We start from the raw sequence: 27,625 nt of genomic DNA, 5'->3' as shown, positions 1-27,625 counted from the left end.
AGATGTATATTATCGTTTTCATCTAAAACTCACATTCTTAAATCGTGTATATATAGCGATTTTGGTTGAGTAAACTAAGGACTTGTTAAATCTTTATTTATATCGTTACTCTACATAAGTATAGTATGTCTCATCTTTTTGATGACGTATACAAGGAAAGATGACCTACATTTGATAACGAATATCAAATACCACATAGTATACCATAATTAGGTGTTACGCGGGAGTTAAAAAATGCAAACACTAAAATGCATATCAAAGTTATAAATAATACCGCGAAAGTTTAAGGAAGGAGAGAAAGACCTTTGTCCTAAATGTCCAGTACACAATGAAATATGATACATCCCATATATTGGGCATTGCTGGAGTCATGTCCAATGAGACAATTAATCCAGTATACATAACATTCCTGACCGGTTCGCCACGTGCAATGTACAATTGGTCTGGCCCGGAGCCCAGCTCAGGACGTCACTGCTAACCTGATGATATTTCATTGACCCCTGCAGTTAGCCCTATACCATGGGTTTTCATTGCACATATGACAAAAACCTTTGAGGCAAATTCGAAAAGAAGATAATGACCTAACCTTTTTTCATGAAACATCAATCGTATACGCAATTATACAGTAGTCATTGATTGTTACTTCTTACCTATAGGAACAGTTTAAGTGTCATATAAATAATTCAGCCATTTTTTTCCAAACGGCTTTTTTGTATGAGTTGTACATGCATGATAAATTTAGCTTTTCTAACACTACAAGATCAGTTTGATAACCACTTATACAACTATGTTAACCGTACACGGGAGTTAAAACTGCGATATGTTGTTAAACATTTATTACAGTTAATCAAATAATAATCACCCTGTCGTTCATCCCCATAGCAGCATATTTCTGTGGCACTGTGTAATACATCCACTCAAAATCCGGGTTCTTCTGTAGAGAAGACAGTAGCGGCACGTGCAGATTTGGGTCACGTGTCTCCTCGCCTCCAGCCTCCAGAAGTAAAACCTTAACATCGCTGTCCTCTGTAAGACGACTGGCCAAGACTGACCCGGCTGTACCGGCACCCACTGAAACACACGAGACAATGGGGAATAGCATGTGCCTATCAACTAATTTACTCAAAAGCATCTCGTGAAAGTAATGTTCTGTTTGAAAAAGAATATTGACCTGCATAAGTTGACTTAAATGTTCAATTAATCAAATAGGTTTGGTTTCATTATAAAAGCTTTTTGTAGAAATTGAACATGTTTCGGGAAATCACAGTTCATGCTGTAGTTACAATATAAAAGCACAAAACGACAAATTCGAACTCAAATTCGCTACAACAGAACAAAAACTGACGAGACCTCAAACCAAAATAAACATTAGGAACCTTACAAAAACAACAGTAACAAAACCAGGGGCAATATCAATGAAACTCGTCTCATGGCCAAACTAAAGGAAGGTTATGCTCTATGCCCTGAACATGTATATATTTCGTGTAAGTTTTCCGTCAAACCAGGGAAACTACTACGGTATGCCTACGAGCTACGACGGTACAAACAAGTTTTAGACAGAGCAGATATCATGATTTAAGCAACGTAGATTGCAGAATCGTTGGTAGAAAACCCTGACTACGTAGTTAATCGGTCATCAAAACGTATCTAACCTGAAAATCCTGATACCAGTATATTGAACAGACTTTGGAGTAGCAAATCGACGTCTAACCCCGTAAATAGTTGACGTATAAATTCACCTATAGATATATCTTAGAACGGAAATGAGGTGATCAGGATTGTGATACTGTATTACAAGACTTACAAAGAGTCTGTGATATTTACATTTCGGGTTCTAGAGATGAGTTGGGATATCAGGTTTAAGTTCTGGATGACAAATTAATAATTCCTTGTTTCACCTAAAACATTTCTAAATATGCTATGTAGAGAGTCATGTCCCCCGTCATAAACGGCACCACTTGTGGCACAGGAAAGGTTTATCCTTCCGGTGCACCTTGTCATTGTTTTGGTTCAACGTGTCTTTACTTTTGTTTTTGTGTCTCTTAGTTTCCTATTTTTTATTGTAACGTCTTCTAGTTTAGATCCCATCTCTTTGAATTAAATGTATGTACCGTTCTATTCCTGGTTTACTTATACATAAGTGAATGAATGTTATATATGTAGACCATACAATCGACAGCAACACACACCTTACGATAAGACAATTTGAGCTCCAATTAATAAACAATCAATGGACTATTTAACAGCGCAGATTGACAGCCCAAACATTGGACCGAGTATGCATATAAATCATTTAGCAAAACGGTTTAATAAGCAGCCACAAATTACACTGTGTAAAACCGAAAATAGGTGAATGGTATCCAAGCTATAGAGAAAACAGCCGAAACGAAGTTGTCCTTGCCCGTCTCCGGATTGTTCATTGAGAAGCAAAGACCAGCCTCAATACATAGCATGTCACGAACCATTTACAGTAAAACACTTGTCGTTAGATTGCGTTTACCTTCAGCCAATAAGAGAACATGTTTATGAAAATATAACAGATCTCAAATCACTTCTCGAAACAATAAGTATCTCTACAATTCAAACCTACCTAAATCTGTTGGTCTGTTCACAAAGATATAACAAAATCATAGCCACTTTAACCATTTTTGAAATTAACGTTTGTCTTTACCTGTTCGTTCGTTTGATGTTTATTTCTTTAACATGGTTAACTACTTTAATTGGCCCTAATGACCTCTTATGTGCTGATGGGCCGTAAATAATCAAACAATAATAATAATGATAAGCAGTCTATCGTGTGTATTCCATGCAATTCAATGGTACGAATTATAATCAAAGTAAGATTGAATAATTATGGTAGTAATAGAGATATTAATAGTTACTGATCGATAACCGTACTGATCATCCAAATACCTGTAATATAGATATTTACACACTCACGTCTGTATGGTGGTATAACCGATGTTTCTTGTTCATTACATTAGTACCCATCACCATAATGTAGTTTGTGATTTTCTGGATTTATCTACCTGATTGATTGTGATTTTTATAGCAAACACATTTATTTACGGAAATGACAAATGTCATCTTTCTTCAGTCAACTGTTTAACTCGTTAACATAATACAATATTAATGTAACTTTTGCCGGGACACCTAGTGTATCTTACTTAGCCGACGATTGGCCTATAATTATTCCTAATACCCAGTGGCTATTTTCGTGAGATGAACTTGCCTCAGTATCTAAAACACAAACCAGGTGGCCAGGATAGTTATCTCTGCAATTGAACCATGGAGAGATCGGACACCCTTATTTGTTTTTGAGTGTATTTCGTTCTTGCGTCTAGCCAAATGGCTAAAAGCTGTATTTGAGACGAACTTCCTTCTAAATATACCGAATGTTGATACTTGGTTTTGTTTTATTTAGTATTGTTTAACGTCCTATCAATAGCTATGGTCATTTAAGGACGGCCTCCCATGTGTGCAAGATGCATGCGTGTAGTGAATGTGAGTGTGTTTTGGGAGGCTGCGATATACGAATGTTGATACAAAAATTCCACTGTTTATCACTAAACACATGATAATACCATGCTTAGATTTTCAAGTTAAAAAAAATCTAAACGAGAAAGGTTATTTTCGTTTTAAACGTTTTATTTAAAAGTCCATGTCTAATAAAAACATTTTATTAAGCATGCCTCAACCATATTATTTTTAAATCATATTTGTTTTAGTTATACTGTTTATTCTGTTTTCAAATACATATATCTTGCTTGATTTTCACTTTTTAAACTGAAAGCTTCTTGCACTTTTTGAGATATTTCAAATAACAAATATTGACATAGAAAGTTTAGTGCATTAAGTAGTGTTAAGGGTTTCACACGTTTAACATATTTGTATCCATTAAGTTTGCAATCGGAGATAATAACCCCACGTTCAACATGTTCCGTAAATATATTTAACAGTCTGTTTAATACCTATCCAGGAAACAGCTGAGCTTTGTCAACAAGCGCTCGGATAAGGTTGTGTCTGATCATCAATGATATAAATTTGTGAGTCCTGATGGCGTATATTTTATTAAAAATGGTTGAAATGTAATGACATCTTAAAATATTTAAGATTTTTTCTTATTGAGTATGCTAACATGTTTTATTGTATTTTGTAGAAATATAACGGAAGTGGAAACCGTTATGAAAGGCATAGTGATAACTCTACTACCTACCAATTACGAAATCATAGCTTGAGTTGGTCCGGTCGATGATTGCGTGAAAGGACGAGACACTCGTGACGTAGACGACGGCGACGACACCAGCGAGGATACCGAGGACCAACCACCAAACCAGCGTCCTCCTGTGGAAGACAAAGATAACGATACAGACGGGGATGTCATCTAGGTAAAATACAGATATGGACGAGGATTGCATCCCAGTATAATAAAACCGTGTATAACACAAGGACAACGATACAGACAAGGATGTCATCTAGGTAAAATACAGATATGGACGAGGATTGAATCCCAGTATAATAAAACCGTGTGTAACACAAGGATAACGATACAGACAAGGATGTCATCTAGGTAAAATACAGATATGGACGAGGATTGAATCCCAGTATAATAGATACAGACGAGGACCTATTTAGATAAAAACAATGTTGACAACAAAACATATGTTTGTATCCCCAAGAAGAGGGCACAAAAGCAAATTCCAATTTCTGCAGAGGCTTTCTTTATTAGTCGCCTCCTTAGACGATAATTTTATCCTATACCATAAAGCTACACAGTGACATTAGTCGCCTCCTTAGACGATAATTTTATCCTATACCATAAAGCTACACAGTGACATTAGTCGCCTCCTTAGACGATAATTTTATCCTATACCATAAAGCTACACAGTGACATTAGTCGCCTCCTTAGACGATAATTTTATCCTATACCATAAAGCTACACAGTGACATTAGTCGCCTCCTTAGACGATAATTTTATCCTATACCATAAAGCTACACAGTGACATTAGTCGCCTCCTTAGACGATAATTTTATCCTATACCATAAAGCTACACAGTGACATTAGTCGCCTCCTTAGACGATAATTTTATCCTATACCATAAAGCTACACAGTGACATTAGTCGCCTCCTTAGACGATAATTTTATCCTATACCATAAAGCTACACAGTGACATTAGTCGCCTCCTTAGACGATAATTTTATCCTATACCATAAAGCTACACAGTGACATTAGTCGCCTCCTTAGACGATAATTTTATCCTATACCATAAAGCTACACAGTGACATTAGTCGCCTCCTTAGACGATAATTTTATCCTATACCATAAAGCTACACAGTGACATTAGTCGCCTCCTTAGACGATAATTTTATCCTATACCATAAAGCTACACAGTGACATTAGTCGCCTCCTTAGACGATAATTTTATCCTATACCATAAAGCTACACAGTGACATTAGTCGCCTCCTTAGACGATAATTTTATCCTATACCATAAAGCTACACAGTGACATTAGTCGCCTCCTTAGACGATAATTTTATCCTATACCATAAAGCTACACAGTGACATTAGTCGCCTCCTTAGACGATAATTTTATCCTATACCATAAAGCTACACAGTGACATTAGTCGCCTCCTTAGACGATAATTTTATCCTATACCATAAAGCTACACAGTGACATTAGTCGCCTCCTTAGACGATAATTTTATCCTATACCATAAAGCTACACAGTGACATTAGTCGCCTCCTTAGACGATAATTTTATCCTATACCATAAAGCTACACAGTGACATTAGTCGCCTCCTTAGACGATCATTTTATCCTATACCATAAAGCTACACAGTGACATTAGTCGCCTCCTTAGACGATAATTTTATCCTATACCATAAAGCTACACAGTGACAAAGACACTCAGGAGGATATCATCTCGGTGCAAAATAAACATGTAAGACATACTTGCACTGATTCAGACGACGATTTTACCCCACCGGAGTAAAAGAAAACGTGGAAAAAGAGGAATTGTAATGTTACTTTTTAAGCTGCACTGTACTTGAATGTATGCGAGTGTATTTTTTAATTGCCGTCATCTTTTAACCCAGAAGCAGTAGAGATTTTTTCGAAGCAATTTTTATTATAATAGTATCCTTATTATTTTTTAGAATCTGTGCAAAGACGTCATGTAAATACCACCCTTTTATTTGTTCAATTATGTGCACATTGCTTGTTAAATGTTTGAAAGTGATTGCAAGCCTTTGTTGTTTGTTTTCACAATTATAACCATTACTATTATCCATATGTTGTAAAGCGCCTTAGAGTAATTTTACAAATTATATAGGGCGCTATATACATGCTGTATATTATTATTATTATTATTATTATTGCGCTGTGAAGAGATTTGTATCTGGTTGAAAGAAGCATTGAATTACTGCTACATATAATAGCCGTTTGTTACAGAGCCTCTTCATACGTATACACACTTATATATGGAGTGCCTCCAATAGCAATACACATATCTTGGTTATCACTGACAGAAGTTAATGTATTCCTTCTATAACCAACAAAAAATGAATATCTGCCTCCCATCACATACACAAACTAATGCAAGCTTTCATCTTCGAGTAAAATAAACATCTACCTTCCATACCAACATAGTAAATATCTACCTTTTATCACCGACATAGATATCTACCTTTTATATTTAACAGATTAACATATATATCTACCGTCTATCGTCGACAGACAAAGCATATCTACCTTCTGTCGTCGATACATATAGATACATAACGTCCATTACCGACATAAGTAAATATAGATCTTGTATTTCCAATTATTCTCATACAACATTGTAAAATACAACTTTAGTATCCTGTACAAAGTCTCATATTCTGATTCGGTGTGAGATTTTCAAAATGATAAGTTATTTAACTTATTTTCATGTCACAATATAAGTAATGTAATAGGATTTTGAAATAAAGTTTGCAACAAAAAGCTTTTTTTCTCTCTTCATATGCACATGTGTTTGAAGCTGGCCGGGCCGCGTCAGGGTTCCGGATGCAGGCATGTCACAGTAACGGATCGTTAGAGTCTGAGCTAACACAGCACGCTGGAGCCACTTACCTGCTACATGGCCGTAAAACAGTGCATGATTGAGAGGTGACAGTAAAACAGTTCATATAGATACCGTGTGAAACAAAAGCCTAATTATCGCAAACATGCAGGTACTCCCATGAGGAAATAAAACGGGGGGAAAGTGCTGCATTCCAGATCTGTTCATGGTTCGGTAGACCGTGAGCTGTAGTCTATGTAACGGTAAACTACAGCATGTTTCCTGATACTATAGCATACATTGGATACAAACAAAGCAGTCTAAATGTGCCTCTGTGTAAACTTGTAGGCGATGTTTTAAGCGTCCAGGTGTATTTGTGTACAGTAAACGTTATATATAACACTCGATATACATAAACCAGTTCTTCGTGTTTTATTACACCGCATAATATACAAAATACATTGTTAGTATCATCTGTTAACTACCCAGCATTACACCATCTTCTAAAAGAATTTTGTAAAAAGTAAATGTCAAAGAAAAGCTGTCGAGTGTGAATTACGATCATACGCAGGACGCCAAACCCCATTTTGGTATCAAGATTATCAATAATATAAAAAAAAAAAAAATCCCTTAATTTTTCAAATACATCACTAAGGCTACTATTTCTTAATTTCCAACATGTGAAATATGAATAATGGAAAGGTGAAGGGGTTAACAATTGTTTGTGTTAATGATCTGATTAAAGCAGCAATGTTTTCGAATGTTAACTCTCGTTCTGTTCTCACTCAACTCTCGTTCTGTTCTCACCCAACTCTCGTTCTGTTCTTACTCAACTCTCGTTCTGTTCTCACTCAACCCTCGTTCTGTTCTCACTCAACTCTCGTTCTGTTCTCACTCAACTCTCGTTCTGTTCTCACTCAACCCTCGTTCTGTTCTCATTCAACTCTCGTTCTGTTCTCACTCAACTCTCGTTCTGTTCTCATTCAACTCTCGTTTTGTTCTCACTCAAACCTCGTTCTAATCTCATTCAAACCTCGTTCTCCTGTTCTCATTCAACTCTCGTTCTTATTTGTGGTATAGTGCAACAGATATCGATAAAGATTACAGTAGAATTGATTCTTAAAAGTAACATATTTCTGTAAAACATCTGACAATGACAGCTGATCCTAATCAATTATATGGGTTAGAATCAGATTTCAACTTTAATCCCTAAAATAGGAATTGAAAAAATTTAAAACACTTCGTGAAAAAATACCTTCCTGGTTATTCATGACAAACACAAAATAAAAAAAAATAAAATAAAAAATTGGCCAGACTCAATGATAACTCGTATCAATATTGTTTTATGCCGTCTGCTCCAGAGTCCAAGAACATACATGTCAATATGTACACTATACTCTAGGTTACATTTGTACCTTGTGTGATACGATTGCAACAGATAGGAAATGATAACACGACTTGACACTTGACACAAAATCAGTTGTTAGAGTAAAATTGACTTACTACAGGAACTTCTGAGCATCACACAATACAAGTGTCTCACGCTTGGCATGCATGCACGTGTATATACAAAATAAAAAATAAGACTATTTTAAATTCATATAATAAAAATGACGAAATTGAAAGATTTCGGCACAACATAACATACATGATGTAAATAAATTAGACCTAAGGATAGCTTAAGTAGGACCAAAAGAAGATTAGTGCAAGATATTGTTTATTTATTTTATTATTTGCAAAACCTATTGAAAGAAGATTTCTTTTTACTAAACTTTGTAACAAATCGTAGGCGATGAATTTCACAATCTTTTCTTTACCTTATCAAAATGTGGAGTGCACAACCAAGTGATTTCGATGATATTATCAAACTAATTTGGCACAAATTTGTAATAAAGATGGGGTTAATTAAAGTTTTTATCAAACCTACATCCTTAATATGAAATGCGGCATTTCAAAAGTAGCATTACAACTTATTGCCGATTTTCGAGCTTTTTCAATAATACAAAAAAAACAACTCTGAAAGACCAGTGGAGACAATAACCCCGGAGTTATTATATGTTAAAGCCATCCTCTTACCTCTTTTTACCAGAAGAATACGCTAGATTTTCACTCTTTGTCGAATAATTCCCAGAGAACTTCATACCTCCTCACGAGACACAACTACCTGTATAGTGGAACCTGACACGATACACCGCCAACGAAAACACAGGTGCCCGTGGGCTGTACAGAGGTACTTCCTCCACTCAGAAGATTGTGACGAGGAACTGTCCTATTTGTATAAAGCTGATCAGGCTTATTTCGATCAGCAAATGTTGCTGGTGCATAAATACAAAGAAAACAGTAGCAGATGGAAACAAAACCATAGCCGAACACTGGATACTACTGTCTGAAGGTCATTACCCTATGACTGCTGAAAAATTAATTATTTTCTTATTTACAGAATAAGCAATGTGAGGTCGTTACAATTAACAGAGTATTATAGTATACAGTGTGGGGATATTGTGACCGGAGAACAACAACTGAAAACGGAATGAAATGACATGCAATAGATACGAAAGGGGAAACAAAAATAACCCAAAAACACGTGTGGATTATTATTGGTCACAACCTTTATCATCGTGTAAAACTCAAATTAAAATGGAGGATGCAGTATGTACAATGTCCACGAAAATAACGCGAGAAACGGGTGATGGAATACTGGTAGTGATTGATAAGGAGTGTCACGGGAGGAACAGTGGGGAGATCAACATCACGGAATATCACAAAGTAGGCATTGGAAAAGCAGTCTGCATTCCTACGCACAAGGCTAAAGGACAAGTATAGAGAGGGAAAGTAGCAAACTCACAATTACAAATCAGAGTGGGACAAACAGGAGGGGATATAACAACCCGTATGACTATACTTGTACACTTTAAACCAACTCTGGAAGTACGTAAACAGGTCAAGCTATGGGCGGTTCAAAACGACTAAGCCGTTAGGAAAAGGAAGCAGCACAGTTTTCCAAAGTCTTAAAGCAAGCAACGATGGGTTGCAGCTTAACAAAACGTTACACTAACTTGCGATGAGAGAATGTTTTAAATAACATCAAACCAGCCATCACGGTAGTCAATGCATAAGCGACTAGCATCAGATTTGTGGATAGAAACACGCGTCATTCCTGTACTTACTAGGTTATTAGTACTGTTGACAAATATCAGGAGATAATGGCCACACTGCAATATCAATTATAAACAGTTTATAAATATATCTACGTTAGATAGAACTACCCTAGCGAGGATTATTTGATACACTTGCTTAGTGAAAGAAATAAACACATAAAAATGTATAGGACAGTGTTCTTGGGAAAACTGTTATGTACAGTAAACCTAGTAATCACTCTTCCTATCTGTCCACGTGTCCCTATATTTACATTCCTATAAATCGCATACTTTTACTTCAATGTTTAACATTTCAATATTTCACTTGATATCATAAATTATATTTGTTACTATTTCAGTGATATAATACATCCAATCGAGATGGAAGAAGAATGCTATACAGTACATCCAAAACACCTATCTAACGGGAGCGATGTGAAGATATAATTTTAATTAGATTGGGTTTCAATATACTGTTTATGATAACTACCTGAAGATATACTGATCGCGTAAGGAATAGGACAGTTACCCTAGAATACTGAAGTGTTTTGAAATAAATGCACATAAAAAACATTTTAACATGACATACAGTTCTATTGTTGTGATTCGGTTACTGATTTATATCATTGTTACTCGAACAAGTTGGTCACTTAATGGTATCTTCATCCTTTTCCTCCTTCTTCTTCTCCTCATTCTGGTAGTCATGTGTCAAAATTTCCTTTGTGGTCGATGTTTGCAACTCCACTCTAGAATTTTAATTAATAGTGGTTTTTTTATTTGAACGAGTATCATTTACCTTGCCTTGTAAACATTTACTTTATAGACCTTGAAAAACCATTTAGTTTTTAGATATGTTACCAAAAATTATAACCATGTGTATAAAATGAGAAATTGTATAGAAACTGAATGTCATTGCAATATAGTTAAACAAAGATAAATTTCACCGACTTCCTTCTTTTAAGGCCAGACTCAATGATAACTCGTATCAATATTGTTTTATACCGTCTGCTCCAGAGTCCAAGAACATACAAGTCAATATGTACACTATACTCTAGGTTACATTTGTACCTTCTGTGATACGATTGCAACAGACAGGAAATGATAACACGACCTTGACACTTGGCACAAACTCAGTTGTTAGAGTAAAAGTGACTTACTACAGGAACTTCTGAGCATCACACAATACAAGTGTCTCACGCTTGGCATGCATGCACGTGTATATATAAATAGCAGAGCGAATTATATCTGACAACCATGTGACTTGACAGGCGCTGTGCCATAGGTTTTCACTTGCCATGTGTACCGTTTCAACTTTGTCACCAGAGTGAAGTCATATCTGCTATTTGCAAGATAATGCTATTTTTGCTTTTATTAGGTAAAACGTCCTTTTAAGAGCTAAGATCATTTAATGAATGTGCCTCCTTATGTGTAATGCATTCATGCATGTGTGTATGTTTACTGCAGGAGATATTTTGGTGTATTTGTCTCCTTGCGAAAACGCATCAATAAATCATTTAATGACATTGTTCGGAGACATACGATGTAATTAATAAAAATATACATCTGCTTCTATACACAAAGAAGAATCCTAAAAGCAATGCAAAATATAATTTAGGAAATGATAAAGTACGGAAAACAAATATTCGATTTTCTCTTATACTGTTTGTTGACTGGTGACTATGATATAATAGCATAACCCACCCCCCAACCCCCACACCCCCTTGGTGGAGAGATTCTTGATTTTCCAAACATGAGGCTTGCAAAGTGAGTTGAGATTCTCCATCTCACCTCAAGGGTGTGAATGCCTTTTTTTCTCTTACCCTGCTGACCCTGTCATAAATCTAATGGAATGTTGATGTTACGGGCTCAGTGCATGTTGACGTGACGTCATATAATGGGGAGACTAACATAATTAGGGGTAAGACGGAAAATATCTAATGAGTTATCTTCCGTGATCTGCAGATGTGAGGTCATACACTTGTTATAACAGTTTACCCTAAGGTAATACAGACAAATATTTTCATGACAAGCAGTATGGATATCTCTGTCTAATGGGGGAGAATAAAGAATGTCTCAATCCAGTGTAAAGGATTAATAGAGTTTAGGGATAGTACGAAGGGTGAATAGGAGAACGAGAAAAAAAATATAAATTGTAAGTTAACAGAAGAAAAAGCAAAGCAACGGAATTGAAAGAGTATACAGGAGGTGTGAAAATACGTAGTACGAATTACTGTAACAGACCGGTACGTACAGCTGTTCCTGGGAACAACCCGGCCAAATCGTCCCAATGAGCGATCTGCCTCACGGAGTTGTTTGCAATACCGTAGTTACATATGCGGAAATAGCCAGGGTACGAGTTACCACGAGTGCATGCGAGTTATAACTCGCCGAAATTTCCACGAGTTTGCAAGAGATTTTGATGAATGGGACATGTGTGCGACTCCTGCTAGAGTTATCCTCCACACTAATACGAGAGCAGTACGATAGTTCTCTTTTTAACACGAGTTTAGACAACATCCATACGATCTGTGTACGACACGTTCTCAACAACCGAAGACCGATGCACGAGAATGAAAGAGTTTATTCGAGTCAAGTTGAGTTCTGACAACATGTGTACGAGTTTTGGACAGGTTGTGAGCTATGACAAAATGTACGATTAATGGCGATCTTTGGCAACTTGGGTATAAATTCCGGTAGACCTGCACATTCTTTGTTGCTGGAACATTCTCCTTTGGGAGTATGATTGACAAAGTGATGAGGAGTGATCGGTGTCGACAGGAGAACTGAGGCTGACACAAAATATGCATACCTCTTATAAAATCAACACAACTCGAAAGAACTCGAAGCATTGTCGAAGAAATGTCAAACAGAACACTACAATATCGTACAGATTGTGAAAGAAGTCTTCAAAACTCGTTGCATGACGGAGGCATGTTGAGCAGAGATCGCATTCATGTCTTCCAAATTAGCAGCTAAACTTGTAGCATGTCGAACGACTTTTTACACGTTTTGACATGTCCACAACGCGCGTACGAGATTGGACAACACCCCATCAACATGTCTCCGACATGTGTACGAGACAACAAATCGCACGACAATTTCAAACCGTTTAAAATTCTCGCCGCTATTTGTCGAGAACTAGCGATATGAAGTGACATCTCTTCGACATGCACAGATATGGATTCGAGTCCTACCCAACAACTGAAGAGTTGTAATGAGTTATAACTCGCCACAACTCGTGACCCAAACTCATGACAGTGACCGGGACTTAAGACACATTGGCGAGTTTCAGACAACTTTCATGAATCTCACAGTTTCGGTAAATCTACACCGTTTGCTTAACTCTTGATGTCACAATCGGGAAAAAAGATGTCCGAGATATTAGAAATAATATCTCAGACATCTTTTTTCATGATTTTGACATCAAGAGTTTTCTGTTCAGCGAACGTCCTTAAATGACCTTAGTTGTTAATAGGACGTTAAACAAAATGAAACCAAACCAATTCTGTTAACCGCAATGATAATCTTAGAAGGTGAATTACTCTTACGCAATAAATGTATCACATATTTAACCGGGACATTATTATCTGCGTCATACATGAGCTCAGTGATAAGGAAAGTCATATATTTAATATATCACCTATATTAAAATACGTTATTACATACTAAATCAATCTCACTACAGGGACACAACCTGTTTTAATGATATACAATTCAAATTTAGTAAACCACACCGTGATAATGCAAGAGGTAAAACAGGAATCGGTTCATACCATTTTAGCGCCGTTTTACGTAATGATACCGCGAGTCATTATTATGTCATCGACGTCGTTTTGTCTGCCGTTGTTGTTCTCTTCAAGAGCTAACTGAACATTAATACCGGTTACCAATGAGTATAGCAGAAAATACAGAAAGTACCGGGCGTAAAGGCTTTACGTCAGATAACCCGATTCGTGTCGGCTTGCATAGTCTGTATATTTAATATAACCTCCTATCAGCGGAGTTGCTTGATAAAACAGACTAATGGAAAAGACCAATTATTATAATTAGTTAATAAGATATATAGCAGGAAAGTAATATATATGAAACAGTATACCATACATGTATACTTCAAAGAATAAAATGATAAGACAAACAAATATTAGATATATACTAGCACATATCACTGGTGTTAATTATATGAGTGATAACTGAAGTATATACCTTAACCTATTACAATGTAACAACGTCACATAAGTCGATACCCCCGTGTCTACTCAGTTAGTCACACCGCTGTTAGTTTATCTATTGTTATCTCTCGCTATATATACTGTTATCACTGTACCGATATCACTCCCGCCAGTCTATAGTCACTCTACATCAGTTCCTACCGACGTTATACATTTATGTATGTCGAATCCTCCTTAACTTCCAATTAATAAATATACATCTCTTCAAATCTGTAAAAACGGGACATATTTGTAGAGAAGAACGCCCCTGTTCATCAAGGGTAATGGAAAATAGACATTTTGTTTATTATTTTGGTTTCCATGGGTACACTTAATTAGTTTTCAATACACTCCTTCTTCTCTGTCATAGAAATCTGGATGGTCTAATTGTGCTGATTAACGCAGGTAACAGTTGTCCGTAGGGATCTACTACCGCTCACAACCTGCCGCTTACTCGCTTACGAAACGGTACGGGGCGTCAGAAAACTGGAACTAAATTGTTATGTTGCCAATAGCCAGCACCATCTATCATGTCGTGTAAATGCCAGAGTATGTTGATCTACTGCCTATCAAGTCAGCCAACAGGTGATAATAGTGGTAAGGTATTCATTCTATTTCTACGGAGAAATCAACTGTTTGACAGCTTTGACTAAACTTACAAAAAAGCAGTAGGATATACAATATAAATGAATGTCTTTGATAAGTTTAGAAGTTGAATGTTATATAAAATAACTGCAAAAATATCTGCATTGCATCGTTGCACCAAGCAGAAACTCCGCTGTCACGGAATAAGATTGATCATGTAATGATAAAAGGTATTAAACAGATATAAGATATATCAGTGATAAAACGTATTAAGCAGGTGTTAAACACCATTAGGAACCAAGTTTACATAAAGACTCCATCTTAGTATGTTGTCATGGTACCATTCTTTAAATAATAAATCGCCACGTTTCCATGGTGATGCCCTGGACATGTGACCTATGCTGCGATGACGTAACGCCACAAACAAACAACACATTTTATTCAGACTTTTCCTTCGCCAATAGCTAATTTTGTTTTGTTCATACAAAACTGACGAATATTATTCGGAATTTTCTATTAACGTTCAATATTTGACACAGTATTTGACCCAACGATAACTCATAGGTCACCACGGATAGTATTAGCAATGATATATAGGGTCAAGGTCGTAACTTTTTATCATTATATATAGTATGTATACATTTTAGTGAAGTAGATAAAATAATTCCAGCAGGCACACAACGTTTATTCAACGTTGAAATGAAGTTGTAATTTGGTCGTGACGTTGATAAACGTTGAATCAACGTCGATTCAACGTTATTTTCCAACGTTGAAATGTTGTTGTAATATGACGTTTACACAACGTTGAATAATTTGAGTTTTATCAATCTTATTGACATTACTGAATCTCAACGTTGAATCAACGTCGATTCAACGACCTGTTTTCAACTGTTAATGATATCCTATATTTTGTATTTGGTTATTATATATAGAAACATCACAATTTTCATTGTCATATGTAAAAAAAAGTCGAAAGTATCATAACTGTGCACGCATTATCTACTGGGGGATTTTAAATCGCATTGTTGAACTTATGGGGAAATTGAAAGAATTAATTAATTTCTCAGCTTCTCTAACTCTCCAATACATTGGTTAATTCCCTCACATACCCAATTAAATTGTTTCCCTAAATAAGGTCATTGACCAGCCCTATGTCATCCTTGACTGTTGATTGGTCCAACACTGATCTGATTTGATTATAAGCACAGCTTGCAGATAGCACTCACAATCCTGAGGTTCTTTGTCCCTATACTGTCCAGTACTCTAAAAATAGCTCCCTTGTGTAAGGTGATATCTCCTGGCTCCTATGCACTCATACCCCAAACCAGGTCCCCCTCTCATCTCTGTCTCCCAGCTACAGACACTTTTAATAAGCAAACTGACCATATCTAAACACTCTTTACATAATATGAAATAAGTAAGTAGAAGACTACACATACAACATATTACATGTATACAGTAAATTTAAACATAGATGATTAATGAAAAGAGATAGAGAGATAAATGCATTGTGTGTAAACTAAAATTATAATAAATTCACATTTTACACACAATACAACAAGATAGAAATAGCATATGAATTGTTTTAATCATAGTAACCATAATTTCATATTGTTCTTACAATGTTCCACATAAGCATATGCAAAAAATATATACAACAACACTTTACAGACCTACATAAATCCTATTTTACCAACCCTACAAAACAACCTAACAGTGGCTATATATATATATATATTAATTAAGGTTTAAGGTTGTGTCACAACCATTAAACACAAACTATCCTTTATAGTTATTATGCTCTAGACATCAACCACTACTGATGAGTGTTGTGGAAGAAGACACCAAGAGAATTACCTAAATATGAACCAAGCCGTAATTCGAACACAAAGTTAGCAAAATATGGTGCCCTTGAAAAAGTCCAAGAAGAATAAGAACATATATTCTGGAAACAAAGACGTCATCTGCTTAATAGACGACAGTCACCATATAGATATAGGTCAAATAAACGTTCACAAAATGAGAACCGGGGTAGAGGCAACGAAACCACGAGACACACTAATGAGCTTTATCGAAACACGTCAACATTTAAATGGCACGAAAATACATAATCACACAATAAAATCACGATAGCGACCATAACACTTGTCCCATCTCTCTTAACCATGCGTTGGAGGACTGTCCATCAGCATCCAATATCTATCACGAAAATTGTGATAAACTGGGACTTGTAAACACTGAAGTTTGGTTTGAAAAGGTGTTACTGTCGAGTAAGAGAAAATCTAAATATCCACGCTTATCGTACAGCTTAGTATTATGTTGTCCCTCGTGGTCATGTTGTCAGAGATATAGCAAAACGTTACAAATAGTAACATCCCACCAATATCCCACCAATATTACACCAAAGTAGTCATATTGGCCAAGTGATACATCAAAGGTACCAGTCAGAAATAGTAATATCCCACCAATATATCACCAAACATTCCAGCCACAAGAACGTAATAGTCTTTTCAACCAATATATATCAGTTACAAATTACATATGTTATATCGCAGAGATACATCACTAGAATACCAGTCACAGGTAGTTTCATGTATATCCTACCAATATATTACCACTTTAAGTCTCAAGCTATCATATTTAACCGATAAGTCATACGCTGAACAAGTTGTAACCTTAAATTTTCTAATCTATTTAAGATGAATATGTTGATCCCTAAGACATGCAACTTCAGCTAGGATTTATAACGTCTTTTGAAAATACGTTTATATAGGCTTAATAAGATCAACTAATGTAAACAAGCTCAACATTAGCAAAATCAGCAATAATCATATTCTATAAAGGTAAACAAAATCAGCAATATTAATATTCTCTAAAGGTAAACAAAATTAGCAGTAATCATATTCTATAAATGTAAACAAAATCAGCAGTAATCATATTCTATAAAATTAAACAAAACCAGTAGTAATCATATTCTATAAATGTAAACAAAATCAGCAGTTATCATATTCTATTAAGGTCAACAAAATCAGTAGTAATCATATTCTATAAATGTAAACAACATCAGCAATAATAATATTCTATAAAGGTAAACAACATCAGCAGTAATCATATTATATAAAGGTAAACAAAATCTACAGTAGTCATATTTTATAAAGGTAAACAACATCAGCAGTAATCATATGATATAAAGGTAAACAAAATCAGCAGTAATCATATTATATAAAGGTAAACAAAATCAGCAGTAATCATATTCTATAAAGGTAAACAAAATCAGCGGTAGTCATATTCTATAAAGGTAAACAAAATCAGTGGTAGTCATATTCTATAAAGGTAAACAAAATCAACAGTAATCATATTCTATAAAGGTTAACAACATCAGCAGTAATTATATTCTATAAAGGTAAACAAAATCAGCAGTAATCATATTCCATAAAGGTAAACAAATTCAGTAGTAATCATATTCTATAAAGGTAAACAAACTCAGCGGTTGTCATATTCTATAAAGATAACCAAAATCAGCAGTAATCATATTCTATAAAGGTAAACAAAATCAGCAATAATCATATTCTATAAAGGTAAACACAATCAGCAGTTATCATATTCTATAAAGGTAAACAAAATCAGCAGTAATCATATTCTATAAAGGAAAACAAAATCAGTAGTAATCATATTCTTTAAATGTAAACAACATCAGCAGTAATTATACTCTATAAAGGAAAACAAATTCAGTAGTAATCATATTCTATAAAGGTAAACAAATTCAGCGGTGGTCATATTCAGCAAAAAAAATAGTAAGCAGTAGCCATGATAATGAAAAGATAAACAAGTAGGTGCTATTTATATTCAAAAAGTGCAAAAATAATCATCAATGTTTGGTTTAATTTTCTAGGTTGTAACGCCCTATAAACAGCTTAGGTCATTTAAGGACGTGCCTCCATGTGTTTAATGTATGTCTGCATGTGTGCTTGTGAATGTGTGCCGGACTGTGGTATTTTAATGTATTTGATTTGACTCCTTGTGATAGCGCAGATCTGTTGCCGACTTGAGAGTGCTACCTCACCGAAATACCATGCCAAACGCACCCATTAAAGCATCCCAACTGGTAACATGATACTGACATCGGGTAAACCAACATGATACTGACATCGGGTAAACCAGTTATTACCATTTGCCTAAATGTTACCATTTTTGAGGAATTTGATGTGTTCCGGCCTGGGGAAAGAGCCCATTGCCTTCCTCACTTAGGCGAACGTTCAAAAACACCAATGTCAATAGCCATATTCAAAATATGGCACTTGTCTTATTTAACTAACATAAACGAAAATTACTTGAAGCCTTATTAAAAAATAATAAAACGAATTCACCAGAATTTGAATTTAAAGCCCATAGTCCTACCCAGCTATGGTTAAAACATCACCAATAGTCATTATATAGAAACTTTGGCAATAATATCATCGCTTTCACTTTCTAAAACAAAAAATCAGTGAATGCAAACGTAGTCCTACCTTTCGTCCATGGGAATGTCTACGAGATCCCAGATCGTGTATGTATCATGGGTATACCTCACTTTCTGATATATTACTTGTTCGCCAGTCCTACTCTATCGTACAGTTGTATATTACCTAATGAAGTTGATGTGAGGTACGTAATTAGTACATCATTTCATCTTCACATCAATAGAAACAGGATTGCATAATTCTTTGCCAAGCTCTAACACTTCTACATAATAAAGTGAATTACGCCAGGATACAGTAGTGGCATATGAATTATATACTTATATATATATATATATATTTCCAATAATTTCCCTTTTTCTTAGACAACTCGTCTGCATCCAAATATCTATTTATACATACAAAGGACAGGGAATACTGTTTTCTATCGGCTGGTATAGCCAAAACGTAAAATTCGTTACATAAATCACATGAATACGTAGGTCTACTGCTGACTATGAGTTAAATAAAACTATATCAGTATTCCTATAAAAATAAGGTTAAATGAGTAGTTTATTAATACAAACATTAAAAAGACTTGTTGCATGTGACTACCAGTCTACCTTATCCGCGTACTTTATATACCAAAGTAGAGTTGGTATTCTAGATTCTGTTTTGGGTATCTGGTTGTTATAAATATGTACGTCCCGTTGACGATTGATAATCTCGTTTCTACCTATAGGGTTCAGTGCCTGTCATAGCTAAGATATGTGTTATGTCGTTTCTACCTATAGGGCTCAGTGACTGTCATAGTTAAGATATGGGTTATGTCGTTTCTACCTATAGGGTTCAGTGACTGTCATAGTAAAGATATGTGTTATGTCGTTTCTACCTATAGGGTTCAGGGACTGTCATAGTTAAGATATGTGTTATGTCGTTTCTTCCTATAGGGCTCAGTGACTGTCATAGTTAAGATATGGGTTATGTCGTTTCTACCTATAGGGTTCAGTGACTGTCATAGTAAAGATATGTGTTATGTCGTTTCTACCTATAGGTTTCAGTGACTGTCATAGTTAAGATATGTGTTATGTCGTTTCTATCTATAGGGTTCAGTGTCTGTCATAGTTAAGATATGTGTTATGTCGTTTCTTCCTATAGGGTTCAGTGACTGTCATAGTTAAGATATATGTTATGTCGTTTCTACCTATAAGGTTCAGTGACTGTCATAGTAAAGATATGTGTTATGTCGTTTCTACCTATAGGGATCAGTGACTGTCATAGTTAAGATATGTGTTATGTCTTTTCTACCTATAAGGTTCAGTGACTGTCATAGTTAAGATATGTGTTATGTCGGTTCTACCTATAGGGTTCAGTGACTGGCATAGTTAAGATATGTGTTATGTCGTTTCTACCTAAAGGGTTCAGTGACTGTCATAGTTAAGATATGTGTTATGTCTTTTCTACCTATAAGGTTCAGTGACTGTCATAGTTAAGATATGTGTTATGTCTTTTCTACCTATAAGGTTCAGTGACTGTCATAGTTAAGATATGTGTTATGTCTTTTCTACCTATAAGGTTCAGTGACTGTCATAGTAAAGATATGTGTTATGTCGTTTCTACCTATAGGGCTCAGTGCCTGTCATAGTTAAGATATGTGTTATGTCGTTTCTTCCTATAGGGCTCAGTGACTGTCATAGTTAAGATATGGGTTATGTCGTTTCTACCTATAGGGTTCAGTGACTGTCATAGTTAAGATATGTGTTATGTCGTTTCTACCTATAAGGTTCAGTGACTGTCATAGTTAAGATATGTGTTATGTCGTTGGTTATCAACAAGCTTTCTTTTGGTGTTTTCTTAGATGTCTCCTTGTTTCCCGTTTTTATCTACTCTTTCGATGCGTTATCGGTTCCCGTCGATGTTTATCATGTTGGTGTCTCCTCATTTCCTATTGTCTGTCGGTTTGTAATTGTTTCGATGTTTCCATCGTTTCAATTGTTTATTTGTAAAGCTTTTATATGTCCCCTCCGTTCCTATAATTGCTGTCGCTTCGATGTCCCTGGTTTCTGTCAATAACTGTCGTTGTAATGTCTCCACGATTTCTATTGTTGTTTTGAGTTAGCCTCTGTTCTGTTTGTTGTCAATGGTTTGGTATATCATCGGATTCTGTTGTTTAATGTTTTGCTATACCGTTGATTCCTGCCGTTGCCTGTTGTTTTGGTATGTCTTCAGGTTCTGTTTAATGTTTTGCTATACCGTTGGTTCCTGCCGTTGCCTGTTGTTTTGATGTACCCTCTGTTTCTGTTGTTTAATGTTTTGCTATACTGTTGGTTCCTGCCGTTGCCTGTTGTTTTGGTATGTCTTCAGGTTCTGTTTAATGTTTTGCTATACTATTTGTTCCTGCCGTTGCCTGTTGTTTTGATGTACCCTCTGTTTCTGTTGTTTAATGTTTTGCTATACTGTTGGTTCCTGCCGTTGCCTATTGTTTTGATGTACCCTCAGATTCTGTTGTTTAATGTTTTGCTATACTATTGGTTCCTGTCGTTGCCTGTTGTTTTGATGTACCCTCTGTTTCTGTTGTTTAATGTTTTGCTATACCGTTGGTTCCTGTCGTTGCCTGTTGTTTTGATATATCCTCAGTTTCTGTTGTTAAATGTTTTGCTATAACCTTGGTTCCTGTCGTTGCCTGTTGTTTTGATATATCCTCAGTTTCTGTTGAATAATGTTTTGCTATACCGTTGGTTCCTGTCGTTGCCTGTTGTTTTGATATATCCTCAATTTCTGTTGTTTAATGTTTTGCTATACCGTTGGTTCCTGCCGTTGCCTGTTGTTTTGGTATGTCTTCATGTTCTGTTTAAGGTTTTGTTATACTGTTGGTTCCTGTCGTTACCTGTTGTTTTGGTATGTTTTCAGGTTCTGTCTAATGTTTTGCTTTACTGTTGGTTCCTGCCGTTGCCTGTTGTTTTGGTATGTCTTCAGGTTCTATTTAATGTTTTGCTATACTGTTGGTTCCTGTCGTTGCCTGTTGTTTTGATATATCCTCTATTTCTGTTGTTTAATGTTTTGCTATACCGTTGATTCCTGCCGTTGCCTGTTGTTTTGGTATGTTTTCAGGTTCTGTTTAATGTTTTGCTATACTGTTGGTTCCTGTCGTTGCCTGTTGTTTTGATATATCCTCAATTTCTGTTGTTTAATGTTTTGATATACCGTTGGTTCCTGCCGTTGCTTGTTGTTTTGGTATGTCTTCAGGTTCTGTTTAATGTTTTGCTATACTGTTGGTTCGTGTCGTTACCTGTTGTTTTGGTATGTTTTCAGGTTCTGTCTAATGTTTTGCTATACTGTTGGTACCTGTCGTTGCCTGTTGTTTTGATATATCCTCTATTTCTGTTGTTTAATGTTTTGCTATACTGTTGGTTCCTGTCGTTGCCTGTTGTTTTGATGTTTCCTGTGTTCTGCTTGTTGTCCATCGTTCTGATATATATTCCATACACATGTATGGTTGCTGTCTTTATATTGTCTTTGAGTTCTGACTTAACTATAAAGTACAAAATTATAATAATTGTTATTTTTACTAGTGAAGTACTATTTGTGAATTATAACATAATTGTATTTCTCCCACAACCACTGTAGGTTTCCTCATTCCCACAACCACTGTAAGTTTCCTTACTCCCACAACCACTGTAGGTTTCCTTACTCCCACAACCACTGTAGGTTTCCTCACTCCCACAACAACTGTAGGTTTCCTCACTCGTTACTCATTCGATAAACCTGCTAGGAGTTGGTAAACATTTTTGGTTAACCACTAGTGGGTAGCACCCTGGACGGGGTTTTATTGGTCAATCTTTGATTTATGACGTCACATTACAATGTTTTTCGACGTCATTTTCCATTTCGACGTAATGCTCCATTGCAATTGTTTTCCCCATCGGAAACACACAGGATATATTTTCCAAGGGATAAATGTGGTTTTTCAGATAAAAAAAACGAACGTTATGGGAGAAACAGGTCCCAAAACTCGTGATGATAAGTTATCACGTTTGTCTAACTCTCGTTAGTTAATTTTTGAATTGTAAAAGACACTCGGTAAACTTCGTGTGTTAATACAATTTGAAGATAAACTATCTCGAGTTAGATAAACATGATCACCAACCATCACTCGTTGGGGAACCTCTATGTAACATACTGGAAGTATAAATATTTATCGCATTGAAACATTGCCAGATAATGCGATGAGAACTATAAGGAAATATAGTAGTTTCTAAAGGTAGAAAAATAAAAAATATGGGTACATTCCTGTAGTAACTCTGATTGGTAGTCTCTAGAAAAGTAAGGTGATATGAAAAGATGGATAGACTTTTAGTAGCTTATTTATAGGTCCTTGATACAAAGATAACTTATCCATGAGTAAGTGACGAGAACCACGAGAGAGGTTGGCGGATTGAGATGCCTACAGTATAGGAAGTAAAGGTATGTACGATTGTTATCAATACACTAGTACAGCAAAAACGAGTCGGGGGATTTATAAAAAAAAAAATCGTTAAGTATGTTACCAATTAAGCTTGAAAGAAAGCTACACCAGTACTTATTCAAATGCTCACAAATAGCCTCATGTGTTTTCACAATTTAGTTGAATACTCGTGCACCTGTGACTGTGGTAACGTTTTGTTGGCAAGCTATCGTATGTGTATTAGATTGCTGTAATTAGGCGTGGTGTATATATAATTAGACAACACATTGTGTTAGCCTTGCTACACCATTAATGCTGTATCGTACATTAACAAGGTCGAAAACCTCACCGAAGCATTTCATTTATAAACCGGTTCAAAATTAGATGCAAAGGGTGCCGAAATTGGAGGAGCCTAAACATTAAAACATTAAAGGTAAAAACAGCAAAGAATGCTGTATGAGAAGCATCTAATGAATAGCTATTTCAAATTTACAAGTTGTAATTTCGTACATTTTTGTTACCAGTAATAGTCCATCTTGTATACAGTTTTACAAAATAAGTATCTACATCATGAATGTATGTTTGCTGTTGCTGTGATATATTTTGTATGTGTATTGTTGCTGTGATATAATTTGTATGTGTGTTGTTGCTGTGATATATTTTGTATGCGTGTTGTTGCTGTGGTATATTTTGTATGTGTGTTGTTGATGTGATGTATTTTGTATGGGTGTTGTTGCTGTGATATATTTTTTATGTGTGCTGTTGCTGTGATATATTTTGTATGCGTGTGGTTGCTGTGATATATTTTGTATGTGAGCTGTGCAGTTGCTGTGATATATTTTGTATGCGTTTTGTTGCTATGTTATATTTTGTATGTGTGCTGTTCAGCTGCTGTGATATATTTTGTATGTGGGTTGTTGCTGTGATATATTTTGTGTGTGTGTTGTTGCTGTGATATATTCTGTATGTGTGTTGTTGCTGTGATTTATTTTGTATGTGTATTGTTGCTGTGATATAATTTGTATGCGTGTTGTTGCTGTGATATTTTTTGTATGTGTGGTGTTCAGTTGCGGTGATATATTTTGTATGTGTGGTGTTCAGTTGCGGTGATATATTTTGTATGTGTGGTGTTCAGTTGCTGTGATATATTTGTATGTGTGTTGTTGCTGTGACATATTTTGTATGTGTGGTGTTCAGTTGCTGTGATATATTTTTTATGTGTATTGTTGCTGTGATATAATTTGTATGTGTGTTGTTGCTGTGATATATTCTGTATGTGTGTTGTTGCTGTGATTTATTTTGTATGTGTATTGTTGCTGTGATATAATTTGTATGCGTGTTGTTGCTGTGATGTATTTTGTATGCGTGTTGTTGCTGTAATATATTTTGTATGCGTGTTGTTGCTGGGATATATTTTGTATGCGTGTTGTTGTTTTGATATCTTTTGTATGTGTGCTGTTCAGTTGCTGAGATATATTTTGTTTGTGTGGTGTTCAGTTGCTGTGATATATTTGTATGTGTGTTGTTGCTGTGATTTATTTTGTATGTGTGTTGTTGCTGTGACATATTTTGTATGTGTGGTGTTCAGTTGCGGTGATATATTTTGTATGTGTGGTGTTCAGTTGCGGTGATATATTTTGTATGTGTGGTGTTCAGTTGCGGTGATATATTTTGTATGTGTGGTGTTCAGTTGCGGTGATATATTTTGTATGTGTGGTGTTCAGTTGCTGTGATATATTTTGTATATGTGCTGTTGCTGTGATATGTTTTGTATGTGTGCTGTTGCTGTGATATGTTTTGTATGTGTGTTGTTGCTGTTATATATTTTGTATGCGTGTTGTTGCTGTGAGATATTTTGTATGTGTGCTGTTCAGCTGCTGTGATATATTTTGTATGTGGGTTGTTGCTGTGATATATTTTGTCTGTGTGTTGTTGCTGTGATATATTGTGTCCTTGTGGGACAATGACGTGGATATTTTTCTGTATAATTTGTGGGAAATGTTTTCAATCCTCAAATAAAGTAGAGAGATACACTGCTGCGTCAACACACAATCGCGAAAACAGCAAGATCCTGCCCATGTTGGACAACAACGAATCGTCTTATACGTATTTCACATATCTATATGATGTTAGATACGTGTTGTTGCTGTGATATATTTGTATGTGTGTTGTTGCTGTGATATATTTTGTGTGTGTGTTGTTGCTGTGATATATTGTGTCCTTGTGTGACAAAGCTGTGATATATTGTGTCCTTGTGTGACAATGACGTGGATATTTTTCTGTATAATTTGTGGGAAATGTTTTCAATCCTCAAATAAAGTAGAGAGATACACTGCTGCGTCAACACACAATCGCGAAATCAGCAAGATCCTGCCCATGTTGGACAACAACGAATCGTCTTATACGTATTTCACATATCTATATGATGTTAGATACTGAAATCTCATATTTTAATGACGACGCCCGCAGTATTACACCAAGGTGACCTGCTATAACCCCTACTATCTATTAGATATATTTTACCTGAAATCATCAGCCGTCATTCTGGTCTCACATCCTTTCTAACGAGTCCTCAGAATAGTTGCCATTCACCCCAGCTAATGTCCACACAGGTAAGCGTCCTTCTGTCTATAGTCCGGACATATCCAGCTAGGTAGCTCCACTGAACACTAGTACAGTTACCGGCACATACTTCCTAGCTAGCACACGTACATCACACGTCCTGGCTATAGGAATCCACAGACGATATGTACCAGCTCCTGATGTAGTAAGTTCAGAAACTTCACAGAGTTATGTTTAGTGGCAAGGTTTCCTGATAGTGTGTGGTGGTAGGCTTACCCCCTTCTTCCCCCTCGCGTGCAAAACAAATGCCTGCATACTAAGAACTATTTTACTTATGAGATTCCACTTTTAATATCCTGCGATAAAGATTATGCCGGGCTGTTTTAAGGGATAAAGAGATGCATACATACTGTTTTGCTATTTTTAGCTTCAATTGTAGTGTAAGATAGGATTTCGGTCGGTAGTAATGCTGTTAGGTACCGCTAGCGTTGAAGAGCATTCATGGAGATATCATCTTTAGTAAGTGAAATGATTTAACTCCACAACCAGGCGCTGCGTAAGTCTGTCCTTATAGCCCGGATGACACCATGTCCTCACACAGGACGTAGGTATGTCATGAACTATCTTTCTATTGACGCCCATACATGCATGTAGAATCCCATATATTTTAACGCAGGCGAAATAAATACAGCATTTTTAGCAGAACCATTTTTTCTATTTCTAACTTTGGGGCTCCGAAAAACGTTTGATTTGCAGTAAATATAATCTGTCGGGTAAATTGTGACATTTCCATGGTGTTTTCGAGGCAACGGTGGACGTTATCTATGCCCATTCCAATTGTACGAAACCACGTATCCTATTTCTGCTGTTTTAGAATGCATTTGTTCCGGAAATTTGGTCAGAATTTATATACTTTATATATGTGTGTGTAATACAAGTAAAACGTCTAGCTGCTTACAATTCAATTCAATTTGAAAAGACATCGGCAGTCTTAATTCCTCGGATGGAGCGATGAGCATGCTTATGTGTCAAACAGTTGGACGAGCAATTGGTGTAACCAGGTGTTTTGTTGAATTTCTTTGCTCTTTGGAATTTGTTTTCATTATTTATAAATAAATAAATATGTTTCACACATAAACTAATGAAGGGGACCTACCTTTAACTCGTTAGGGTTACTTTTTTCCATGAATGAAATCATGTAAACAAATTC

At 35.8% G+C, this 27,625-nt stretch overlaps 1 protein-coding gene across 3 annotated transcripts in view; it reads right to left on the bottom strand.

The window, feature by feature from the left end:
• The window catches only part of LOC110467295 (glucose dehydrogenase [FAD, quinone]-like), a 48,542-nt gene extending 21,711 nt beyond the window's left edge, over positions 1-26,831 (bottom strand). The window contains exons 1-3 of one of the 3 annotated variants that reach the window (XM_021524366.1): positions 26,377-26,831; positions 4,217-4,344; positions 863-1,071 (exon numbers count right to left, since the gene is read on the bottom strand). In XM_021524366.1, coding sequence (XP_021380041.1) covers positions 863-1,071; positions 4,217-4,344; positions 26,377-26,396 — 357 coding nt within the window. In that variant the 5' untranslated portion in view covers positions 26,397-26,831. Of the gene's footprint in view, positions 1-862; positions 1,072-4,216; positions 4,345-9,119; positions 9,209-19,481; positions 19,589-26,376 lie in introns of those variants that run through there. The other 2 variants (XM_021524367.1, XM_021524365.1) reach the window with 2 other exon arrangements.
• Positions 26,832-27,625: the final 794 nt, after the last annotated feature.

Source organism: Mizuhopecten yessoensis, unplaced genomic scaffold (assembly GCF_002113885.1).
Source record: "Mizuhopecten yessoensis strain PY_sf001 unplaced genomic scaffold, ASM211388v2 scaffold11169, whole genome shotgun sequence".
NCBI lineage: Eukaryota > Metazoa > Mollusca > Bivalvia > Pectinida > Pectinidae > Mizuhopecten > Mizuhopecten yessoensis.
Note: the sequence above shows the minus strand (reverse complement) of the source record. Positions and strands in the feature narration are given on the sequence as shown.